General features: G+C 37.1%; 2 protein-coding genes across 2 annotated transcripts; both read left to right on the forward strand.

The window, feature by feature from the left end:
* The first annotated feature begins 6,165 nt into the window (after positions 1 to 6,165).
* On the forward strand, positions 6,166 to 15,892 carry Asdurf (ASNSD1 upstream open reading frame). The gene is made up of 4 exons (XM_074071259.1): positions 6,166 to 6,364; positions 7,802 to 7,855; positions 9,015 to 9,090; positions 15,754 to 15,892. Exons 1-4 carry the CDS (start codon positions 6,275 to 6,277, stop codon positions 15,822 to 15,824), a joined length of 291 nt encoding a protein of 96 aa, XP_073927360.1. The 5' UTR covers positions 6,166 to 6,274; the 3' UTR covers positions 15,825 to 15,892.
* On the forward strand, positions 15,846 to 20,617 carry Asnsd1 (asparagine synthetase domain containing 1). Its single transcript, XM_020172395.2, has 3 exons — positions 15,846 to 17,291; positions 17,547 to 17,728; positions 20,185 to 20,617. Exons 1-3 carry the CDS (start codon positions 15,846 to 15,848, stop codon positions 20,432 to 20,434), a joined length of 1,878 nt encoding a protein of 625 aa, XP_020027984.2. The 3' UTR covers positions 20,435 to 20,617.
* Positions 20,618 to 20,747: the final 130 nt, after the last annotated feature.

Genomic DNA, 20,747 nt, shown 5'->3' on the forward strand with positions numbered 1-20,747 from the left:
ATTGATCAGTTCTTCAACAGGATCTCTACAAGGTCTCAGCTGCTCTATGATGGAAGTCATTTCTATGCCAGAGGAATATTCCATATTCCAATGACTAAGCTCCAAAGCAAGAGCAGTCTTCACAGAAAATGCTAAACTAGTACTCTACTTCCACTCAAATTGTGACAATGATCACAATTTTTGGGTCTCATGCTAGCTCCAACCTTCATGCTCCCTTGTTATCAATATGACCATAATTCCAGAAGTAATCTTGTTAAGGAGGCTGGAATTTACTATGCAAGTATCACCATGGTGACAGAATAAGCTTGCTGGAGGAAGCACAAGAAATTTTGGTGGAACTGGTTATAGACCCTGAAAGACAATGTTAATAAAGCCAAAACGTTTAGTATTCACTAAATGTTAGAGTCTATAGAATGAATGGTTAGCAAGTCTACATAACCTGAAGGCTGGAAATTCTTTGTTTTATTACTAAGACATTAAAATAGCCTGCTTCCCAAAAAAAATCTTTTCTAATATCTTTGAGATATTAGAAATATCTTTCTAATATCAGTCATTCTGGGAACTTTAAGTTAGAAAAAAAAACATGGGAAAGACATACAGCTTTCAGGCTCTTGGAATGCAAAAGAAAGAACATGAAGAAAGGCATGACACTGCACATATTAAAGACTCCTAAAGGCTTGGACTTGCCAAGTACAGTGGTTCATGCTTGTAAACTAAAGACTTGGGAGGCAGAGACAGAAGGATTGTGGTCAAAGACTAGCCCAGGGCAAAAAGCAAGAGACATTATCTGAAAAATAACTAAAACAAAAAAAAGCACTTGGAGCATGACTCAAGTAGTAGAGTACTTGCCTGAAGATAGTGAGGCCCTGAGTTCAAATCTGAGTACCATGAAAAAAGACTTGGTTTACTTCAAAATACAGAAGAAAAGCAAATGACCAGAAAACATGGGGGAGTTTTAAACAAACTAAAAAGAAACTAGTCTCCCTTTTTCTGGTTAAAATTGGACCGTAAAGTGTTGGGAGTCAAGTATAAATAAGCTATGCTACAATGGGATACTACCAAGCAATAGAAAAACTACATGAGTTAACCTCAAGTCCATTTTTCTAAGTACAAGAAACCAGACTCAAACAACTTTATAAGTACAATTCCATTTCTGTAACATTCTGAAGAAGGAAAAACCATAGGAACAGAAAACTAGTTGTTGCCAGAAACTACAGGTAAGCATAGTGAATTTACTAGTGTAGAAGACCTATTGTGTATCATGATTGAAGTGACTATACAACTATGTATTCATGAAAACTCACAGGAATGAGTATTCAATGTTACTATAAGCAAATAGTACTTTATTGTTAATGCAAAAATTAACAACTATCTATACAAATGGGGTAAGGGGATTGGGTGGAAGACACAGGAATAGAATCAAAACTTGTTTCAATGTACCTGTTTTGTTACGTAAAGAAACTGTCAAAATATCTCTATTTGCAGATGACATGATCCTATACCTTAAAGACCCAAAAAAACTCTACTCAGAAGCTTCTAGACATCATCAATAGCTACAGCAAGGTAGCAGGATATAAAATCAACATAGAAAAATCACTGGCGTTTCTATACACTAACAATGAGCAGACTGAATAAGAATGTATGAAAACAATTCCATTTACAATAGCCTCAAAAAAAATCAAATACCTAGGTGTAAACCTAACAAAAGATGTGAAAGACCTCTACAAGGAAAACTATACACTTCTGAAGAAAGAGATTGAGGAAGACTATAGAAAGTGGAGAGATCTCCCATGCTCATGGATTGGTAGAATCAACATAGTAAAAATGTCGATACTCCCAAAAGTAATCTAAATATTTAATGCAATTCCCATAAAAATTCAATGACATTCATTAAAGAGATTGAAAAATCTACCGTGAAATTTATATGGAAACACAAGAGGCCACAAATAGCCAAGGCAATACTCAGCAAAAAGAGCAATGCAGGAGGTATCACAATACCTGACTTCAAACTATATTACAAAGCAATAACAATAAAAACAGCATGGTACTGGCACAAAAACAGACATGAAGACCAGTGGAACAGAATAGAGGACCCAGATATGAAGCCACACAACTATAACCAACTTGTCTTTGACAAAGGAGCTAAAAATATACGATGGAGAAATAGCGGCCTCTTCAACAAAAACTGCTGGGAAAACTGGTTAGCCGTCTGCAAAAAACTGAAACTAGATCCATGTATATCACCCTATACCAATATTAACTCAAACTGGATCCAGGATCTTAATATCAGACCCCAAACTCTAAAGTTGGTACAGGAAAGAGTAGGAAATACTTTGGAACTAATAGATATAGGCAAGAACTTTCTGAATGGAATCCCAGCAGCTCAGCAACTAAGAGATAGCATAGATAAATAAATGGGACTTCATAAAACTAAAAAGCTTCTGCTCAACAAAAGAAATGGTCTCTAAACTGAAGAGAACACCCACAGAGTGGGAGAAAGTATTTGACAGCTACACATCAGACAAAGGACTGATAACCAGAATATATAGGGAACTTAAAAAACTAAATTCTTCCAAAACTAATGAACCAATAAAGAAATGGGCAAGTGAACTAAACAGAACTTTCTCAAAAGAAGAAATTCAAATGGTCAAAAAATACATGAAAAAATGCTCACCATCTCTAGCAATAAAGGAAATGCAAATTAAAACCACACTAAGATTCCACCTCCCCCCTGTTAGAATAGCCATCATTAGCAATACCACTAACAACAGGTGTTGGCGAGGATGCGGGGAAAAAGGAACCCTCTTACACTGCTGGTGGGAATGTAAACTAGTACAACCACTCTGGAAAAAAATTTGGAGGCTACTTAAAAAGCTAAACATTGATCCACCATTTGATCCAGCAATACCACTCTTGGGGATATACCCAAAAGACTGTGACACAGGTTACTCCAGAGGCACCTACACACCCATGTTTATTGCAGCACTATTCACAATAGCCAAGTTATGGAATCAGCCAAGATGCCCCACCACTGACGAATGGATTAAGAAAATGTGGTATTTATACACAATGGAATTTTATGCAGCCATGAAGAAGAATGAAATGTTTTCATTCGCAGGTAAATGGATGGAATTGGAGAACATTATTCTGAGTGAGGTTAGCCTGGCCCAAAAGACCAAAAATCGTATGTTCTCCCTCATATGCAGACATTAGATCAAGGGCCAACACAACAAGGGGATTGAACTTTGATCACATGATAAAGTGGGAGCACACAAGGAAGGTATTAGGATAGGGAAGACAACCAAAAAACTAGATAGCATTTGTTGCCCTCAATGCAGAGAAACTAAAACAGATACTTTACAGCAACTGAGGCCAATAGGAGAAAGGGACCAGAAACTAGAGAAAAAGTTAGTTCAAGAAGAATTAACTTAGAAGGTAACACACATGTACAGGAAATCATGCATGTCAACTCCCTGTATAGCTATGCTTATCTCAACTAGCAAAAACCCTTGTTCCTTCCTATTATTGCTTATACTCTCTCTTCAACAAAATTAGAGATAAGGGCAGAATAGTTTCTGCCAGGTAGCGAGGGGTAAGAGGGGGTAAGGGAGGGAGTGGGGGGGAGGGAAGAGAGGGGGCAGGGGGAAGGAGGGAGAAATGACCCAAACATTGTATGCACATATGAATGAAATAAAATTTTTTTTAAATGTACCTGTTTTGTGTACTAACTTTGGAACTTTCTTTGGAACCACACAAATATTTTACGTAAGTATAAAACAAAATTTTAAATTTTATCATGCAGTACTTTAAAATCCATCAACGGAAACCATTTGAAATTACTTTAAGGCACAGCAATTAGTTGTAAATATTTAGTGAAAGACTCCTCCAGCAATGCCTTTGTGATAAGGACCTGATAGTCCCTTTCCCGGATCCTTAATCCCTCCTGGTAAACAGCAGTCCACTACCTGGAATTCCGTAGATCATGCTATTACCTCCCCTATTTTACCCCCTAGTCCTAGGGTCCACCTTACTCCCTCCCCACTCACTTCCCAGCAGTGTCTGTCCACCTGCTGAGTTTTAGTTATTTATTTATTTTGAACTCAGGGCCTCACACTGGTTTAGCAGATGCTTTTACCACTTAAGCCACTCCACCAGCCCCTAGTTTATCTTTTTAAAAAGAAGTTCAGTCTGTCCCCTTAAAAATGGCTCCCAGAGTTAATAAGAACCACACAATTTACACAATTTGAGAAAACAAGTCCTAGTGTTATAAAATATAAACATACTATATTTAGATAAATCAGAGAACAGATATATAATTGTCTTGTCTTTATTAAAGCAAAATTATTATTCCAGGATCATTCTGCCAAAGGTTTACCTTAACTACATAACTTGGATTTGTGTCATGTTTCTGAACAAGCTGTTTTTTTTTATTTTACTTTATCATTTTTACATTTACTTACATGTGTATACATTGTTTGGACCACCTTCCCGTCCTCCCATCCCCCCCCAAGCTAGCTGTTTTGTAATAAGGAACTTTCCCCTAAAAGTCTAGCACATTTAGAGTATTTTAAAATTCTGGGCTTTTAAATTTTTGTGTATTTAGACAAGTGCTTATTTTACCTCTGTAAGCCAGTCAGAAGAGAGGCGCTTTAGTTCAAGAGACATTATAATGGAATTCATTAAACCATCCAGAAGTAGAAAAATATTTTACATTCACACAGTAAGCTATAGAGCCTGTTCTAAATGTATGTATAGACATGTAGACGCATAGGGAGCTTGTTGTTTCAGTTTTACAACCTCAAACTCATGTTGAAAGTAAACACATAAATATAAAAAAGCACCAGCCCAGATCTCAAATAGCTATTCTCCTTCCTAGTGGGCACAAAATTAAAATTTGAGTTTACAAAAGACAAAAGCACTAACAAACTGGATTCTCTGTCATTTCTTCTAAAAGAGACTCAATGTCTGTCATCCAACAGATAGCAAATGATTAGATCAGAAAACCAAACTTCCAGTTATTTCTGCTGCCAATGTTAACCAGTTTATCAGGAATGTATAAATCAGAAACAAAAGCAAAATTTTTTAAATCAATGAAAAGGGAAAAAGGAAAAAGTAAGCTTAGTTCAATAGCCACTTTGGATTTACTCTAAAAGCCAATAAAAGACATGTCTGGGCTTAATCCATGAAGTCCATTTCTTTAGCCATACACTTAGGCTTCATCACAGGAGTTCACTTAGAAGACCCATGGAAACTTGGGTCTTCTAGTATTAGAGTACAATTCTCAAAAATCGTGTCTCCCATGCAAATTATGAAGCAAGCATGTGTGAAAGTTTTATTCAACTCATTAATAGAAGAACCAGTAAAATGCTAAGAGCAATTCAAAGCTCATTCAAGATGAAGAGTATCTGAATAAAGAAATGTGTCAGCTGATACACGGAGGATCAATGCCTTACAGAATCATAAATCACAACCTGTGAAAGCACATGGTCTACCAAATAGAAATTATTTGCATCTCTTCCAGACAAATACCTACAAGTTAATCTCTGCCTCTGCCCTCTTTCTCTCCAGTGACCCCTGCCTGCATTGGGTCATAGGACTGCAGGACCAATAGAAAATCCAAGCCAGAACAGAACTGAACGAACATGAACATCCAGTAATCTCCTCTTCCTATTTACAAATTTCAGTGATTTTCCATAGAATGAGTTATTGCAAATATTGAGTGGGACATATACTTTAAGAAAAACGATTTATTTATGTGAAATTCGCATTTAAATTAGCATAAAACTCTATTTTATCTGGAAACCCTAAGTACAAGTTGAAAAAAATCATCAGGTCTGTGCAGTCCTCTTGCCAGCACTGTATGTCTGAAATCAGTGCCTCAGCCTCTATGTTTGCTGAAAAAAATTAATTTATGGTATTTGTACTGCGCTACTGTTCTTTACATTTACCACTGGGAGGCGCATATAACGTAGTGGTTTATTTAGAAGAAAGGGCGTGAAGAGATCACAGCAGCGTTTCCACTTCCCAGCCGCTAGGGGCGGACTGGTGCAACCTCTCAGCTTCAAAACCCGGCTCTGCGCTTCGCGCCCTAACCAGCAGGACACGTACATAACACAACTCTCGCGCCAGGCCCGCTCTGCGCAGGCGTGCTAATGAGCGCGCAGACTCATGGGAAGGGTTCGGGAGGGGCGGAGCTACTGGGGGTGCACGCGGCTCACGGCTGCCGGGGTTCCATCCTGGTGGCGCATTTTTGTGTGTTCTGCGCGGCGTGGAGATGCCCAGCGGTGGGACGCGCCCGGAGGACAGCACTGTGCTGGTCTCCACCGACACGTCGACTGCACATAAGGAGAGTCTAAGCAGCAAGGTGAGTGTGGGACGCAGCAAGAAGGCTCCTGGGCGGGGTACCCGGCGTCGCCGAACACCAGAGCTGCACCGCCGCCGGCAGCGTGGGGCTGCGGGCGTCAACTTAGCCCTACTGTTTCCTTTTTACGTTCTTAACAGTTACAGTTAATCCTTAACTTTTCCCGAAAATAGTTGCGACAAGGGAGGCCCAGAAACTTGCCGCAAACTTGGGCTGTATTGGGGCAGAGATTTTAGTTGGACTTCATTCTTTATTGTTTTAAACCGCCCGCCCCCAATTTGTCCTGCGCTGTTAAACGAGCCACCAGGAAGGTCTGTGCTTGCCACCCCTGAAACTCACTTGAGACTTGCCCGTTATCCACGGATCACCCCAAAGCAGCCACCGTCAGCTGACCCGAGCCCTCGCCAGGCTTCACAGCCGGTCTCCACCGCCTTTTGTTACCTCTTTTAATCATGGCTTCCACTGCTAGCCTGATTGACACTCCCGTGCTGAAAAGGGGAAGGAGAGGGCAATAAACAGACAAAGCTTTTAAACGTGTCTGGGTAATTCAAGCTAACCTAGGCCATTGCTACACCTCTGTCAACTGCAGACATGAAGGTTCATCCTCATGGGGTGGGGATGAGTTTTCAAAATACACATATCCACTCTGATGACTGTCATAGCAAGCCACCTGATGCTGATGAAGGCAAGTCTCTGAGGTGTGTGAGTAGTTAAAAAGAAATTTACTTTTCATTTAGTCAGGCTTTATCCTCTTGATAAAAAATGAAGCCTAGTTCAACAGTGCCAGCACCATGCTTAGTCTTTAATATACAAAGGTGGAAAATGATAGGTCTTCTGCCCCAGTTAGGGAGTACCATTTGCTTGACCCTCATGTCTTGCTGTATCTAGTGCATCAATCATGAAAGACACTTACAATTTTAAAAAGCATCCACCTCATCCCATTTGCGTTTTTAAAAGCTAAATCACAGCATTAAACATTGAAAGACTAGTATTACTTTTGGTGAGTATTATTTTTAATAAAAGGTATAAACCGTGTTTAGTAAGTGTGGCCCCTGTTATGAATGTTGGTTACCAATACCAATCCCCTGTCTGGACTCAATGACTTGTCTAATACTTGGCAAATCTAATCACTTTCTCCAGCATTTCCTCATTTGTACTCCACACAGACCACTAATGAAAAGAATATGCATATTTACAGACTTAACCATTTAGACAATATATGATAGGTCCTTATCCCACCTCTTGATTTTGAAAAAGCACTTTTTTTTTTTTTGGCGGGACTGGGGTTTGAACTCAGGGCTTCAGGCTTGCAAAGCAGGCACTGTACTGCTTGAGCCAAACCTCCAGTCTCCACCTCTTGATTTTAAAATCATCCCATAAAGGGTCCTCATTGAGCATACTTTGAAAACCTCTGATTAATTTTTTTCTTTATTTCAATAGATTAAAGAACAAAAAATTATTGTGGATGAACTTTCTAACCTGAAGAAAAACAGGGTGAGTTATTAGGAATTCTAAATAGTATGGATGAGGCTTGGCTACTATATGTTTAAGTTTATAGAAATTATATGTATAAGGACTGTATAATTTATATTAAAATTTACAAGATTTGAGGATCTTTTCAGTTAAATTACAAAAATGAAATGCCTAGTTTGGTTTTTTTAATACATATATAGATCTCATATTTGAAAAGATATATTCTGTATCATATACCATACATATTTGAAACATGGTGCTAGTTGTACTTTGGTATCTTTTAGCTGTAATCACTAGATATTATTTAATACTTGAATTGAAATAGACTTTAAATATGTTGAGAGAAGACTACTGTAAGTTAATGTAGATGTAGTTGAACAAAAGAGGCTAAGTTGCTTCCACTTACTCTTCTTTCCCCCTCAAATTTAGGCAAATCTTGTAAATGCTTAGCATGGTCTACCTAATGCCATTTCTACCATTGTATTCATAAATAAGCAAGCTACTGCGTCATGTGTAGTTTTACTGTGAAAAACTACATTTTAACATTCGAAAAGAAATGATTTTTATGAGCTCTTTAAAACATTTTAAAGATTATTTGATAACTTGACAGTTTAAACATTTCTAATAGTGTCACTTGTATTTCTGAAGGAAAAATTGGCAGAATGTATCAAAGCTGTATAATATTTTGGCCCAGCAATACTGTTTATAGTACCTGATGCTAAATAATCATGGAATGCACAAAAATTTACTTACAAAGATATTCATAACAACATCAATTTTAAAGTTTGAGGACTGAGCAAATAAATTACAGTATGTTGTACCCATATAGTATAGTTGTAAAAGAATCTTGTTTAGTAAGAAAAGTGCCCTCAACATATTGTTCATTTATAAACTTGTAGGTGTGGTAGGAGCCTTTTTTTGTTGCTCTTGTGAAAAGAAAAATAGCATTATGGTATATACAGGGGAAAAAGAAACAGGTTTCACATCAGTGAAAATAGTAGCAGTTTCTCAGTGGTAGATGATAGGTGACCTTTTTTCTTTCTGTTTCTATGTGTTTGCTAAACTATTGTTCAAATACATATATCTGCAGTTGAAGAATAAGTGATAATAGGATTCATAGTTTTGATATTTGTTACTTTTTAGATCAAATCTTGATAATAGCCTAAATTATGTTTTGCAGAATGTATATAGGCAACAACCAAACAGCAACATATTCTTTCTTGCAGACCGAACAGAAATGCTTTCTGAAAGCAAAAGTAAGTTGTTGGTTTTCTTTCTTTCTTTTTAATTCTTAGTATTTTATATCGAGAGGCACAGAAAATCTTTTGAAAGCTTTCTGTGGAGAATCACAGTAGTACTTCAATGAAAGTATATCTGAATGGTTAAATATATGTCTAAAGATTAGTACAGTGGCTTATTTCAAGTTAGCCTTCCAAAGATGAATCTATAGTTAAATAACTAGAAGAAAGAAAATAATAGTAACAAGTCATTAAGAGTTTGACAGAAGTATGAAAAATTATAATTCCATTTTCTACCTTTGTGACTTTGGGTAAAATATCTTGAGCCTCCTAAAGATGCTGTATAAAGTGCTTTGCCAAGTGCCAAAATAAGCACTCTGAACAGAAACTATTTCTAAAGAATTAAAATTCTTTGGGCTGGAGGCTTGCCCCAAGTGGTGGATCATCTACCTAGTGAACACAAAGCCTTGCGTTCCAGCCCCATTACCACAGAAAAAAAATTGCCTAATTAACATGCAGCCCATTGTAGATTATTGTTCGTACTAGCACAGTACATGTACTTAGGTAGTTTGATCTTGGTAAATAGCCTGACCTGTCCTATGATTTAATAGGTTAGAGTTCACAAATTTTTTTTTAAATTTTTTTATTTTATTCATATGTGCATACAGTGTTTGGGTAATTTCTCCCCCCTTCCCCTGCCCCCTTCCTTACCCTTATCTATGTTGGTGGTGTTTTTGATGATGGCTATTCTAACAGGGGTGAGGTGGAATCTTAGTATGGTTTTAATTTGCATTTCCTTTATTGCTAGAGATGGTGAGAATTTTTTCATGTGTTTTTTGGCCATTTGAATTTCTTCTTTTGAGAAAGTTCTGTTTAGTTCACTTGCCCATTTCTTTATTGGCTCATTAATTTTGGGAGAATTTAGTTCCCTATATATTCTGGTTATCAGTCCTTTGATGTGAGCTGGCAAATATTTTCTCCCACTCTAGGTGGTCTCTTCAGTTTAGAGACCATTTCTTTTGTTGAGCAGAAGCTTTTTAGTTTTATGAAGTCCCATTTATCTATGCTATCTCTTAGTTGCTGAGCTGCTGGGGTTCCATTGAGAAAGTTCTTGCCTATACCTATTAGTTCCAAAGTATTTCCTACTCTTTCCTGTAGCAACTTTAGAGTTTGGGGTCTGATATTAAGATCCTTGATCCAGTTTGAGTTAATATAGGTACAGGGTGATATACATGGATCTAGTTTCAGTTTTTTGCAGACTGCTAACCAGTTTTCCCAGCAGTTTTTGTTGAAGAGGCTCTCTTTTCTCCATTGTATATTTTTTAGCTCCTTTGTCAAAGACAAGTTGGTTATAGTTGTGTGGCTTCATATCTGGGTCCTCTATTCTGTTCCACTGGTCTTCATGTCTGTTTTTGTGCCAGTACCATGCTGTTTTATTGTTATTGCTTTGTAATATAGTTTGAAGTTGTGTATTGTGATACCTCCAGTGTTGTTCTTTTGACTGAGTATTGCCTTGGCTATTCGTGGCCTCTTGTGTTTCCATATAAATTTAACAGTAGATTTTTCAATCTCTGATGAATGTCATTGGGATTTTGATGGGAATTGCATTAAACATGTAGATTACTTTTGGGAGTATAGACATGTTTACTATGTTGATTCTACCAATCCATGAGCATGGATGATCTCTCCACTTTGTATAGTCTTCCTCAATCTCTTCAGAAGTTTATAGTTTTCCTTGTAGAGGTCATTCACATCCTTTGTTAAGTTTATACCTAGGTATTTGGTTTTTTTTTTTTTTTTGAGGCTATTGTGAATGGAATTGTTTCATACATTCGTTCTCAGTTTGTTCATTGTTAGTGTATAGAAATGCTAATGATTTTTCTATGTTGATTTTATATCCTGCTACCTTGCTATAGCTATTGATGGTGTCTAGGAGTTTTTGAGTAGAGTTTTTTGGGTCTTTAAGGTATAGGATCATGTCATCTGCAAATAGGGATATTTTGACAGTTTCTTTACCTATTTGTATTCCTTTTATTCCTTCTTCTTGCCTAACTGCTCTGGCTAGGAATTCCAATACTATGTTGAATAGGAGTAGAGATAGTGGGCATCCTTGTCTCATTCCTGATTTTAGAGGGAATGGTTTCAGTTTTTCACCATTAAGTATAATGCTGGCTGTAGGTTTGTCATATATAGTTTTTATAATATTGAGGTACTTTCCTTCTGTTCCTAGTTTTCTTAGAGCTTTTATCATGAAATGATGTTGGATCTTACCAAAGGCTTTTTTTGCATCTACTGAGATGATCAAGTGGTTTTTGTCTTTGCTTCTGTTAATGTGGCTTATTACGTTTATTGATTTTCATATGTTGAACCACCCCTGCATCCCTGGTATGAAGCCTACTTGGTCGTGGTGAATGATCTTTTTGATGTGTTGTTGGATTCGGTTTACCATTATTTATTGAGGATTTTTGCGTCAATATTCATTAAGGAGATTGGCCTATAGTTCTCCTTTCTGGAGGTATCTTTACCTGGTTTTGGGATAAGTGTAATACTGGCTTCCTAAAATGTGTTTGGCAGTTTTCCTTCCCTTTCTATTTCGTGGAACAGTTTAAGTAGGGTTGGTATCAGTTCTTCTTTAAAGGTCTGATAGAATTCAGCAGAGAATCCATCAGATCCTGGACTTTTCTTTTTGGGGAGACTCTTGATTGCTGCTTCAATTTCATTTTGTGTTATAGATCTATTCAGGTGATTAATGTCCTCTTGGTTCAGTTTTGGATGATCATATATATCTAGAAATCTGTCCATTTCTTTAAGATTTTCGAATTTATTTGAATATAGGTTCTCAAAGTAGTCTCTGATGATTTCCTGGACTTTAATGGTGTTTGTTGTTATCTCCCCTTTTGCATTCCTGATTCTACTAATTTGGGTTTTTTCTCTTCTCATTTTAGTCAAGTTTGCCAGGGGTCTATCGATCTTGTTTATTTTTTGAAAGAAACAACTTTTTGTTTCATAATTCTTTGTATGGTTTTTTTGGATTCTATTTCATTGATTTCAGCTCTTATTTATTATTTCTCTCCTTCTGCTTGTTTTGGGATTTGCTTGTTCTTGTTTTTCTAGGAGTTTGAGATGTATCATTAGGTCATTGATTTGAGATTTTTCAGTCTTTCTAATATACACACTCATGGCTATAAACTTTCCTCTCAGGACTGCCTTTGCTGTGTCCCAGAGGTTCCGGTAGGTTGTGTTTTTGTTTTCATTGACTCCCAGAAACCTTTTAATTTCCTCCTTTATTTCATCAATGACCCATTGTTCATTAAGCAATGAGTTATTCGGTTTCCAGCTGTTCACATGTTTTTTGTCTTTATTTATGTTGTTAAGTTCTAGTTTTATTGCATTGTGATCAGAAAGAATGCATGGTATAATTTCTGTTTTCTTATGTTTGCTGAGGCTTGCTTTGTGCCCTAGGATATGATGTATTTTGGAGAAGGTTCCATGGGCTGCTTAGAAGAATGTATGTTGTGTAGAAGTTGGATGAAATGTTCTGTAGGTATCAACTAGGTCCATTTGGTCTGTGGTGTATTTTAGATCTAGGATTTCTTTATTGATTTTTTGTTTGGATGACCTGTCTATTGAAGATAATGGGGTGTTAAAGTCTACTACGACCACTGTGTTGAAGTTAATATATGCTTTTAGGTCCTTCAGGGTATGTTTGATAAAATTGGGTGCATTGACATTGGGTGCATATATGTTGATAATTGTTATTTCCTTTTGGTCTATTTCCCCTTTTATTACTATGGAAATGTCCTTCTTTACCTCGTTTGATCAATGTAGGTTTGAAGTCTACTTTGTCAGAGATAAGATTTGCTGCTCCTGCCTGTTTTCGGGGGCCATTGGCTTGGCAAATCTTCTTCCAGACTTTCATCCTAAGCCTGTGCTTATTTCTGTCAGTGAGATGGGTCTCCTGTAAGCAACAAATTGTTGGGTCTTCCTTTTTAATCCAGCTCATCAAATGGTGCCTTTTGGTGGGGGAATTAAGTCCATTAATGTAAGTGTTAGTACTGATAGGTATGTGGTGATTCCTGTCATTTAGTTGTCTTAGTTGTTTGAAGGTTTGTGTGTACCTAAATCAATGTGACTCTCTACTTTCTTGCTTTTTCTTTTACTCCAGTTTGGTACTGCCAGCGCTTTCACAGTTACGTTGAGTTTCACTTTTTGTGTGCAGAATCCCTTGAAGAATCTTTTGTAGTGGTGGCTTTGTGGTCATATATTGTTTTAGTTTCTGCTTATCATGGAAGACTTTTATTGCTTCGTCTATTTTGAATGATAGTTTTGCTGGGTAGAGTATCCTAGGATTGAAGTTATTTTCATTCACTGCCCAGAAGACCTCACCCCAGGCTCTTCTTGCTTTAATGTTTCTGTTGAGAAGTCCGCTGTGATTTTGATGGGTTTACCTATGTATGTTAATTGTTTTTTCTGTCTTACAGCCTTCAATATTCTTTCTCAAGTCTCTGTACTTGTTGTTTTAATGATAATATGCCGTGGGGTAGTTCTAGTTTGGTCTGGTCTGTTTGGTGTTCTGGAGGCCTCTTGCACCTGTATGGGCATAGATTTCTCTAGATTTGGGAAATTTTCTGTAATTATTTTGTTGAATGTATTACACATTCCCTTTGCTTGCACCTCTTTTCCTTTTTCAATACCCATGATTCTCAAGTTTGGTCTTTTGATGGTGTCAGTGAGTTCTTGCATTTTCTTTTCACGGGTCTTGAGTTGTTGAACTAATAGTTCTTCAGTTTTTCCTTTAATTTTCCTTTGAGTTCTGAGATTCTGTGTTCTGCTTGTTCTATTCTGCTGGATTGGCCTTCCATTTTGTTTTGCATTTCTGTTTCGTTCTTTTTTCTGAGGTTTTCCATATTCTGAATCCCTTCCTCTGTAACATTGTCTATTTTTGTCCTGAGTTCATTTATCTCTTTATTTATCGTGTTCTTTGTTTCACTTTGGTGTTTAAACAGTGCTTCTATAGTTTCTTTTATTTGTTCTTTTGCTTTCTCAAATTCTCTATTTTTGTTGTCTAGGAATTTCTTGAGTGTCTCCTGTACATTTTGGTTGACCATATCCAGTATCATCTCTGTAAAATTCTCATTGATTACCTGTAGTATTTCTTCTTTCATGATGCTCTTGTTGGCTTCATTGGGTTCCATGGCATAATTTATCTTCATTTTGTTGGAGTCTGGATCTGAGTATTTGTTTTCTTCATTTCCCTCTGGTTCCTGTACTAATTTGTTACTAGGGGGAAACTGGTTTCCCTCTTTTGTCCATCTTCCCATCATTGCCCTTGCTATTGTTATTGTCCCTGTACTCTGTATAATTAAGTATTTTCTAGCTTGTAATAATAACAATGGTGATATCTAAAATGGGAGGGTGAGAGGAGAGGGAAAGCAAAGATGGTAAAGAAAAAGGGAACAACAAACAACTAAAAAAACAAAACAAACAACAAAAAAAAACAGTGCCAAGAGAGACAGTGTACTAATCAACAGTAAGCTAAACAGGCATTAGAGAGACAGAGAGAGGATAAAACAACAACAACAAAAATCTCCAAGTTCAAATGCAGTAAAGTTTCAGTCTTAATAATTTTGGTGTTAGTCCCTCAGCCTCCAGTCCTGGAGATGATTTCTCCAGGACATCAATGTCATTGTCTCATCAAAGGGGAAAAAAACAAAAAACAAAACAAAATATCCCAAGTTCAAATGCAATACAGTTTCAGTTAGTCCTTCAGCATGCAGTTCTTGTTCAGTTGTTGTCTCATCAAAGGAAGAGAAAAAGAAAAAAACAGGTCTGGAGACAGTTCTGTGAATGTCTGTCTGAGGCTGTGCCTCACCTGCCTGCTACTGTCAGCCTGCTCTTGCTGGAGGCTTTATTGATTGCAGATCTCAGGAATGAGCTTAACACTCACCTAGCTCTGCAGGCTTTGTTTATTTAGAGTTCTCCTGGGCACCACAGCCACTGTTAAAAGCTTTCCCCTCTCCAAGCACACGGGGGAGGTGGTGCTACACCTGCCTTCTCCAGGGGGCTTGTTTATTTACAGTTCATTTGGGAGTGTCCCTTCCCCCTCTCCACTGGAGTTTTCCTCACAACAGCCTCTTTTACAAGCTTTCCTGCTCCAAGGTTGCTGGGCAGAGTCCACCACTCCTGCCTTCTCCAGCCGGCTTGTTTATTTACAGTTCTGTGAAGGAGTGCCTCTCCCCCCATCTTCAGTGCTCAGGGCACCCCGCCCTCTTTTCTTTTGTCTTTTGTTGTTGTTGTTTATTCAGTTTTTTTTCTCTTTTTTCCCTGGGGGTCAGTCTGTCCAGGGGGCTATGCTGACCTGGCCCAGGGTTGTTTGTGGGAGTACCACATGCCTCTTAGCTCACCTGGTGGTCTGCTTCTCTTGAGCTGGTAGGAGCTGGCATCTGGTGGCACGGGAGCCCTCCTAGTTTCTCTGTTTAATGTGGCATGAGGATGCTATGGGCAGGCTGGGGGTGTGGAGGTGTTGGAGCTTTGCCTCTTCTTGGTGGTTTTTCCTGCAAGGTGTATCTCCAGTGTCTCTCCAAGATTTTGCTTTGGGAAGCGTGCTTTCTGCTTCCTCCCTCTAGTTGCCATCTTGGAATCATCACAAACTTTTTATTTATTATTTTCTCATTTCCACAGATACCTTGGATGAACTAAAAAAAGAATACCAAGAAATAGAAAATTTCGAGAAGACCAAAATCAAGAAATAGTTACCCTGATTTCATGTAACAATGTGTGGTATTTGTTGTTCTGTAAGCTTTTCTGTTGAGCATTTCAGTAAAGATTTAAAAGAAGATTTATTGTATAATCTTAAACGACGGGGACCCAATAGTGGTAAACAGTTGTTAAAATCTGATGTTAACTACCAGTGTTTATTCTCTGGTCATGTCCTTCACTTAAGAGGTGTTTTGACTGCCCAACCACTGGAAGATGAAAGAGGCAACGTGTTCCTTTGGAATGGAGAAGTCTTTAGTGGAATAAAGGTTGAAGCTGAAGAGAATGATACCCAAATTATGTTTAATAATCTCACCACTTGTAAGAATGAATCTGATATTTTGTCACTCTTTTCAAAAGTCCAAGGACCTTGGTCTTTCATATATTATCAAGCCTCAAGTCATTACCTGTGGTTCGGTAGGGATTTTTTTGGTCGCCGTAGCTTACTTTGGCAATTTAGTAATTTGGGCAAGAGTTTTTGCCTTTCTTCAGTTGGTACCCAAACATCTGCAGTGGCAAATCAGTGGCAAGAAGTTCCAGCATCTGGAATTTTCAGAATTGATCTGAAATCTGCTGCCATTTCCAGATGTGTAGTTTTAAAATTATATCCTTGGAAATGTATTTCTAAGGAAAATGTTATTGAAGAATGTGTTAATAGCTTGACTCAAATTTCAGCAGTCTTACCAACATTTGTATTGGTGGTAGCAAATGAAGCCAAACTTTATCTTCAAAAACCTGTTGTTCCCTTAAATATGGTGTTGCCTCCATCTATAGAGGAAACACACTACAGAAACAGTTCCAGCATTTCATCTACAAGAGAGATACTTCAGATCTTTCTTACAGATGGACACATGAAAAAAGTCGTTCAACAGTTCATTCATGTCTTGAGTGTTGCAGTCAAGAGACGTGTCTTGTATTTAGCTAAGGACAAAAATATGGCACCAAATGAAGTTCTGAAAACTTGTAATAGGAAAGCAAATGTTGCAATCCTGTTTTCTGGAGGCATTGATTCTATGGTAATTGCAACCCTTGCTGATCGCCATATTCCTTTAGATGAACCAATTGATCTTCTGAATGTGGCTTTCCTGACTAAAAAAAAGACCAAACCAACTAGTTTTAATAAAAAGAGTAAAAAAAGTCATTGTGAAATGCCTTCTGAAGAATTCTCTAAGACTGATGCTGCTGATGATAGTTCTGATGCTAATGTACCAGACAGAATCTCAGGAAGAGCAGGACTAAAGGAACTGCAAGCTATTAACCCTTCTCGAATTTGGAATTTTGTTGAAATTAATGTTTCTCTGGAAGAATTGCAAAAACTAAGAAGAACTCAAATATGTCACTTAGTTCAGCCTTTGGATACAGTATTGGATGATAGTATTGGCTGTGCAGTCTGGTTTGCTTCTAGAGGAATTGGTTGTCTAGTGACCCAGGATGAAGTGAAATCATACCAGAGCATTGCAAAGGTATGGCCCAGTTTTTCTGCTCAAGAATTTTTGAGGCCTAATTTGACTCTCTTTAGTATTTAAAGGTGCAAGAACGTAGAGTATTTTATTTGCATATTAGCTGTAGTACAGTATATATTCTTAAAAACTAGGCATGTTTTACTATATTTGATCTTGTGGGTTTTCTCAAATGTTCAGGGTTATAAACTTCAAGCTTTTGTCATAATTTCTTATTGCATAATATGTTTTTATGTGGGTTTCTTTAAACTTTTGTAGGTAATTCTCACTGGAATTGGTGCAGATGAGCAACTTGCAGGTTATTCTCGTCACCGTGTCCGCTTTCAGACACTTGGACTGGAAGGATTGAATAAGGAAATAGCAATGGAACTGGGCCGAATTTCTACTAGAAATCTTGGTCGTGATGATAGAGTTATTGGTGATCATGGAAAAGAAGCAAGGTCATTCTAATTACTTGAGTGTTGTTGTTTTGATAAAAAACAGAAGACTAGCCAGGCATTGGTGGCTCATGCCTATAATCCTAGCTACCCAGGAGGTAGAGATCTGGAGGATTGCAGTTTGAAGCCAGCCTGGGCAAATAGTTTTCGAGACCCTATCTCAAAAAAAAAAAAACCCTTCACAAAAAAGGGCTAGTGGAGTGGCTCAAGGTGTAGGCCCTGAGTTCAAACCCCAGTACCATAAAACAAACAAACAAATACAGAAGATTACCTGACAGGCAGGTAACAGTCCTACTATTAGGGAGGCTGAAGCAGCAGGATTGAGAGTTTGAGGCCAGCCTGGACTATAAAACAAGATCAGGATGTCTTAACCCCCCACTTCCAGAAAGAAAACCCAGAAGACTATAAAAGGAAGCTTTTTAAGGATTTTTTTGTTTTATTTGTTTTGGAGGCTGTTCACACGAATAGCAGGAAAAGCAACAATATCTTGCCTCTACAAACACTGTCAGAAGCAAAGTTGAGAAGAACCAGTGGAGCAGTTTATTTTCCAGAACCATTCCCCCAAGAAATGTCTTTTCAGTCATTTTTCAAGGTGATAACAATGGCATGATTATTTTTAAGATTACACTAAAAAAAAAAAACCCTGCTAAAGTAACACTGAAATACTGCAATTCCAAGAGAAGGTATTTACATGATTTTGCTTTACTGTAAATCTTTGATTTCCTCCCAATAAGAGTATAAGTCCTATCTCCAGCTTTCTGCTCTAATATTATAGAACCTGGCTTTGTGTCTGTAGACATGTGTGCCTATAGAGATCTATATTGACTTGAATGGTAGTCCCAATCCTGGATGTCCATCTATCATACGGGTTTTTTAAACAAAATTTAGTCTTACGCTGCAGCCAGCGTAAAACCTTCACGGAGATCAAGGCACTTTCATGTATATATTCTTTAATTTCTGGGGTTTATTTTTACCCACAAAATATTTCTGATGGTAGTAAGCAAATACTTGAATAAAACTAAGGATAAAAGAAGATATGGTGTTTAGTTATAAAGAGTAAGAACTCTGAGTAGTTATTTTACGAAGAGTACAATGTGAAAGAACAAGGAGTTTCATAGGAATTCGAACATCAGAACACCCTTAACTTACCTTTCTCTGAGAGTAGTTTGTCAGTAGTTTAGTCTTTTACTTATTTCACTAAATCGTGGTTGCTTTTACACAGTTGTTGTTCCCATATTGCCAGTCTTAATGCATGGAAAATTTTTACTGTTGTCATTATTCTGACTTTCTTTTTATGGTACTGGAGATTGAACCCAGGGCCTTGTGCCTGCTTGGTAAACGTGATTATTACTTGGGCCATGCTCCCAGCGCCTTTTGTTTTTGAGATAGAGGCTGGAAAACTTTGTTCAGGCTGGAGATCCTCCTGCCTCTGCCTCCTGAGTAGCTGGGGTTACAGGCATGCTCCATAATAGCTGGCCACTCTGTCATACTTCTCAAGATTTAATTATAATAGAAACTAATTCCACAAAAGTCCATATATTATTTTCCCTTTGAAGAATGTAAGAGTGGAGAGGAGGTGAGGAAACAAAATGAAAGAAATTTAGTTCATTATTTCAACCAGGTTAGAGAGAAGGAAATTAATTTTACCTTGTAAAAGCAGTTAATTCTAAAGGCCCTATATGAAGATAGTGTCTTACACTCAGATAAAAATGTGTAAACAGCTAATACAGAATGGTGATAACAAATACCATTATAGTTGTTAGATCTAAGTAATTTATTGTGTATCTTGGCACACATAGTAACAGGAATTTATTTGATCAGTTTCTATATTTACTTTTTCTATATTTATAAAAATTCATTTTTATAAAATATTCTGTCCCCTTGCCAATCTTTTTACTTAAGCTAGAATATAATGTAGTGAAATTGAAACAGTGGTGTAGCTGTATTGCATGTTGAAGAATTGGTGGGGGTGAGAGTGGGATGTTAAACTATTTTGAACAAAAAATCAAAAGAAGGCCCAGAATTTTGTGGGAAATTAAAGAAGTGAAAAGGAAAGAAAGTCACTTTTTAAAAATCTAGTATTTAATTCTATCATACCAGCTTGCTGCTGTTTGAACAGTTTAGATGTAATTAAACAATTTCAAATGCCATTCTATACTGGTTTCATGTCCCTGAGGTTCAGTTTCTTTAGACATGGTAAAGATGAGACACAGATTATATTTGAATAGCTAATATTATTCTGTTTTCTGGGCATCCTGAGATGCCTTGTGAAATAATTTGAAATTATTTCTTGACACCATAGGCCCTTAATTTATCGAAACTTAAATTATTTTACATCATGTATTAAATTTTTCACATTATGAAGCACTTTTATTGTGGTTAAATTGTAGCCATAATATTGTAAATAATCATTAAAGATTTTATTTTTATATGGTAATTGCCTTATCTGTTTATTTTAGGTTTCCTTTCCTAGATGAAAATGTTGTCTCCTTCCTAAATTCCCTACCAATTTGGGAAAAGGCAAATTTGACTTTACCCCGTGGAGTTGGTGAAAAACTACTCTTACGTCTTGCAGCTGTGGAACTTGGTCTTACAGCCTCTGCTGTTCTGCCAAAACGGGCCATGCAGTTTGGATCCAGAATTGCAAAACTGGAAAAAAATAATGAAAAGGCATCTGATAAATGTGGAAGACTCCAAATTGCACCTTAAAAAACTTTTATTTTGAAGAGCAGATTAAATCAATATAATTTTACAATATGACAATATTTACTGAATACCTTAAAAAACTTTTATTTTGAAGAGCAGATTAAATCAATATAATTTTACAATATGACAATATTTACTGAATATCAGTTATATAAAAATAAAATACTTTGTTGGTTTATTATTGTATACTGTAGTAGTTTTAATGTTCATTGTCGGAGTTTTTACTTTTCTATCAAACTCCTAATTTAAAACCTTAAAATTCTAAAACATTAGAATTTCTTAAGTGATAGCAGTATCTTACAGTTAGCATTTTGAT

Source organism: Castor canadensis, chromosome 4, assembly GCF_047511655.1.
Source record: "Castor canadensis chromosome 4, mCasCan1.hap1v2, whole genome shotgun sequence".
Taxonomy (NCBI): Eukaryota; Metazoa; Chordata; class Mammalia; order Rodentia; family Castoridae; genus Castor; species Castor canadensis.